The sequence below is a fragment of the Etheostoma spectabile genome, unplaced genomic scaffold, assembly GCF_008692095.1.
Source record: "Etheostoma spectabile isolate EspeVRDwgs_2016 unplaced genomic scaffold, UIUC_Espe_1.0 scaffold325, whole genome shotgun sequence".
NCBI lineage: Eukaryota > Metazoa > Chordata > Actinopteri > Perciformes > Percidae > Etheostoma > Etheostoma spectabile.
In genome coordinates, this window is record NW_022605585.1 from 477381 (window position 1) to 480089 (window position 2709).

At 37.0% G+C, this 2709-nt stretch overlaps 1 protein-coding gene and 1 long non-coding RNA gene across 2 annotated transcripts in view; one reads left to right on the forward strand and one right to left on the reverse strand.

Annotated features, from left to right (window-relative positions):
* The window catches only part of LOC116686191 (uncharacterized), a 10683-nt gene that overhangs the window by 7581 nt on the left and 393 nt on the right, over positions 1–2709 (reverse strand). The window lies entirely within an intron of this gene.
* Positions 578–2709, forward strand: part of il1b (interleukin 1, beta) — an 8110-nt gene continuing 5978 nt past the window's right edge. Inside the window, exon 1 of the mRNA XM_032511167.1 lies at positions 578–781. Coding sequence (XP_032367058.1) covers positions 747–781 — 35 coding nt within the window. The 5' untranslated portion in view covers positions 578–746. The remainder of the gene's footprint in view (positions 782–2709) is intronic.

A 2709-nucleotide genomic window follows, 5' to 3' on the forward strand; every position in this document is an offset into this window, starting at 1 on the left:
GGGATTAAGCTTTACACCTGTCAGAAAACAGCCTTGTTTTCAGCTTTTATAAAGACTTTATTTAGATTAAGAAAGAGGAGAACTCTTAAAAGAAGACTTTATCATTCAGTTTCTCACAAACATCCAACATCTGGAGATACGTGGTTTTCACTGGACAGGAAGGAGAGGAAACACTGAATCTGGAAAGTAACTAAAGCTCTCAGACAACATGTAGTGGAGTACAAAGTACAATATGTACCTCTGAGATGTGGAGGAAGTATAAAGTAGTAGTAAAGTACTTTGAATTTGTACTTAAGTAACTGTGTATTTTGTGGCAAAATCTTCACTCTAAGTGATTTTAATTTGTACTTAAGTGAGTATGTTTTTGTGGTATAATCTTCACTCTTCACAAGTACAGTAATTTGAATTTGTAAAGTAGCAGAAAATTACAAAACTAAAGTAAGTAAAGTGCTTTAAATTTGCACTTAAGTCCCCGTGTTTTATGTGGTATAATCTTCACTCTAATGAAATGCATTGTAGTTCATATCATGCAAGCTGAAGTGTGCCTTAATGTGGTTTCAGATGTCTTTGTGTCAATGTGAGGGACAGTTCAGGCAAGAAGCCACAACCTACAACAAAGAAGCTGGGGGTTGTAAAAGAGAAACGCTCAGACGGAGACGCTCATACATCCTGCAGGTCGGACGAGGCTCTCTCAGAGAAATCAGTCATCATTCATATTTCATCTTTAGACGGATCACATCGAGACAATGTGTGACTTCGACCTGTCTCAAGCTTTGGACAGGTAAGTGGTCTGAGCCTGCTTTACAGCGAGACCGGACTCGAGTACTACAGTCCCGCTTTAAAGTATTTGATATTTACTGTACTTCAGGAACAAAAGAAGTTTTCTGATATTAAAACTTAATTATTAGAAAAGTAGAAAAAAAAACCAACGTTCATTATGAACTTCAGTGTGGCTTTGCTGTAGTGAAGCACAATGTTCAGGGTTTCCACAACTTCTTAAACTTCTTAAACTTCAAAGTCTGACATCCACACAGAGAAAAAATGAAACAGAATTAAAAAACTAAAAAACTAAATTTGTCTGATTTTATTTTGTAGTAAAGACGATGCTTAGGGGACATGCATCGGAGAAAAAAGCATACATTAAATTTAGGGAAATGTAGTGGAATAAAAGTAAAAGGAGCCTGCATGATAAATCTACTGACGTATACGGTGAAGTATTTGTATTCGTTGCACTACTAGTTAAGAGGAGCTAGAAATCAGTGTGACGTGATTTATCAGCACGTGTGAAGCAGGATTTCCTGAAATTAATCAGCAACCGGCGGTACATCCTGAGTGAAAAGGGAACAGCTCCAGTCTGTCTGGAGACGTGTTTCACTTCTCTCTCTCTCTCTCACCTTCAACATGTGTTGCCAGTGGTGTGCAATGGTCTCTCCTTTAAATCTGTCCTCCTCCACCTCTCAGAGGTTAATACTGTACTTTGTACTCCACTACATGTCGTCTGACAGCTTTAGTTACTTCTCAGCTTTTCAATAAATAGTCCGACACTTTTGGGAAATGCACATGTTCCCATTCTTGTGGAGAAATGTCTATATCTGAACTATGAGTTTCTTTTTAACCAAATTAACACAAAAAAAATGGATTGGATTCCTCACGACGCTCTTTGCAAACACAACTGATCACTTTCATTCGACTAAACTCATCTGTACGTTCCTCTGATCTTAACTATTAGTCAAAATTAATTAACAATTTCTGCTTTTTAACTCAAATATTAAGTACAAATCTATATAAATGAGGGTTATTGACCCTGAATTCCAAAAAGTAGTGTAAAACTAGTAAGGTGGTTTTAGTGAAAACTAAAAAAAAGTTTGAAAAAAAAAAGGACAAAAATGTTAATTTTTTTTGTCCGTTTTTAAATGTAAAGATCCTATTGTGGACTTAGAGCCAGGAGACTGTCAGCCAGTGGTGGTAACTAATTGGGAACTAGGTGTATTTGTTCAAGTTTGTCCACGTTCTGCTCTTTTAGACCTGTCCTCTACATCTCAGAGGTAAATACTGTACTTTGTACTCCACTACATGTTGTCTGACAGCTTTAAATTACAGTGTTTCCTCTCCTTCCTGTCCAGTGAAAACCACGTATCTCCAGATGTGCTGATGTAGATAATCTGATAATCTGAGGGGTGAAGTCTTCCTTTTTGTGTTGATCATGTGATTCTCCTACTTCTTAAGATGAATACAGTCTTTAAAAAGCCTCTTGGATCAGCTGGAAAATGCACAAGCTGCTAGGATTATTTTTTCATGCACAAATGGCAGAAAATGCTGTGTTTTTTTTTTTCCTGCTTCCCTGTTTGAAATTCAGAATAAGTTAAATATTTTAGGGTTTAAACGGCCAAAACAGAACATTTAAAGACATCACCTTGGACTTTTAGAAACTGGGATGGGCAGTCTTCATTATTTTGACATTTTAAAGACGTAAACAACGGTTAGTTGCAGCCCTGATCATCACAAAGCTGAAAATGAAGCTGTTTTCCAGCAAAATGAAAAGTTTAATAACCTCTTTAGTGATATGTGGTTCTTACAGGACAGCGACACTACAAACATGTGATGATCTTATAGACCATGATGCATTGCTGTAGATTAAACTACCCAACAGTATATAAAAGGAACCTCTACACAAGCACTGTCCCGCTGCCGGTACGTTTTTTCCACTTT